Below are 863 nucleotides of genomic sequence, written 5' to 3' on the forward strand. Positions count from 1 at the left end.
TGTATGGAGAGAGGAGCAGATCTGATCATCATAAACAACAGAGAGGAACAAGTGAGTGAAACTCATTTTATAAATATAGTCTAGTGGAAGAAAACTGTTATACATTATCATATAAATGTGTTATTTTTTCCATTTTCTCAGGATTTTGTACAGAAAATATCTGCTAATGCTAATGTCTGGATTGGTCTGACTGACATTGATGTGGAGGGCAGATGGAAATGGGTTGATGGCAGCACACTGACCACTGGGTGAGAAATCACTGAACTTAACTGCTTATTACGCAATAAATGATTCTCACAGTCAGTATCATATCACACAGAAAGCAGCACTGAACATCTAATGCTGATATGTTGATACAGGTTCTGGGATCCTCGAGAACCCAATGGACATAGAGGAGAGAACTGTGCTCTGACTTATTTACCAGAATGGGCTGATTATCCATGTAGTGATCTTTTTCTATGGATCTGTGAAAAGAGCATTTTAAAATAAGTCATCACATGAACTGCAGGTTCATGTACTAAAATACACATGGGTACATTTTCCCCTAAGAACAGCATTATTTAAAGGAACTGCAACTGCTAGAACATAGTTTTTTTCCTCCATACAGAATAGAATCATTTACAACACCAAACAGTGAAGTGAAAGTGCAAAAACACACTTTGAACGAAGCAAATGTTTTTTTTTTTCATTTTTATTATAGACTTTTATAATGGACATAAAAAAGGGTAATTAAGGGTAAACAGTAAATTAACTGCTTCAATGTTTGTTTTGAGCAGTTATTACATTAATTATTATGACTGTCCGTCAGTTCACAAAAAGAGTGATTTTGAAAGATGGAATACGAGAAGTAAATATATATAATA

The 863-nt window shown here is 34.3% G+C and overlaps 1 protein-coding gene across 1 annotated transcript in view; it reads left to right on the plus strand.

Moving 5' to 3' along the window:
• Positions 1-649, plus strand: part of LOC107567543 (CD209 antigen-like protein D) — a 2,144-nt gene extending 1,495 nt beyond the window's left edge. The window contains exons 5-6 of the mRNA XM_016253231.1: positions 142-248; positions 360-649. Coding sequence (XP_016108717.1) covers positions 142-248; positions 360-489 — 237 coding nt within the window. The 3' untranslated portion in view covers positions 490-649. The remainder of the gene's footprint in view (positions 1-141; positions 249-359) is intronic.
• The last annotated feature ends 214 nt before the right edge of the window (positions 650-863 follow it).

This window comes from Sinocyclocheilus grahami, unplaced genomic scaffold (assembly GCF_001515645.1).
Source record: "Sinocyclocheilus grahami isolate Dianchi unplaced genomic scaffold, SAMN03320097.WGS_v1.1 scaffold1167.1, whole genome shotgun sequence".
Lineage (NCBI taxonomy): Eukaryota > Metazoa > Chordata > Actinopteri > Cypriniformes > Cyprinidae > Sinocyclocheilus > Sinocyclocheilus grahami.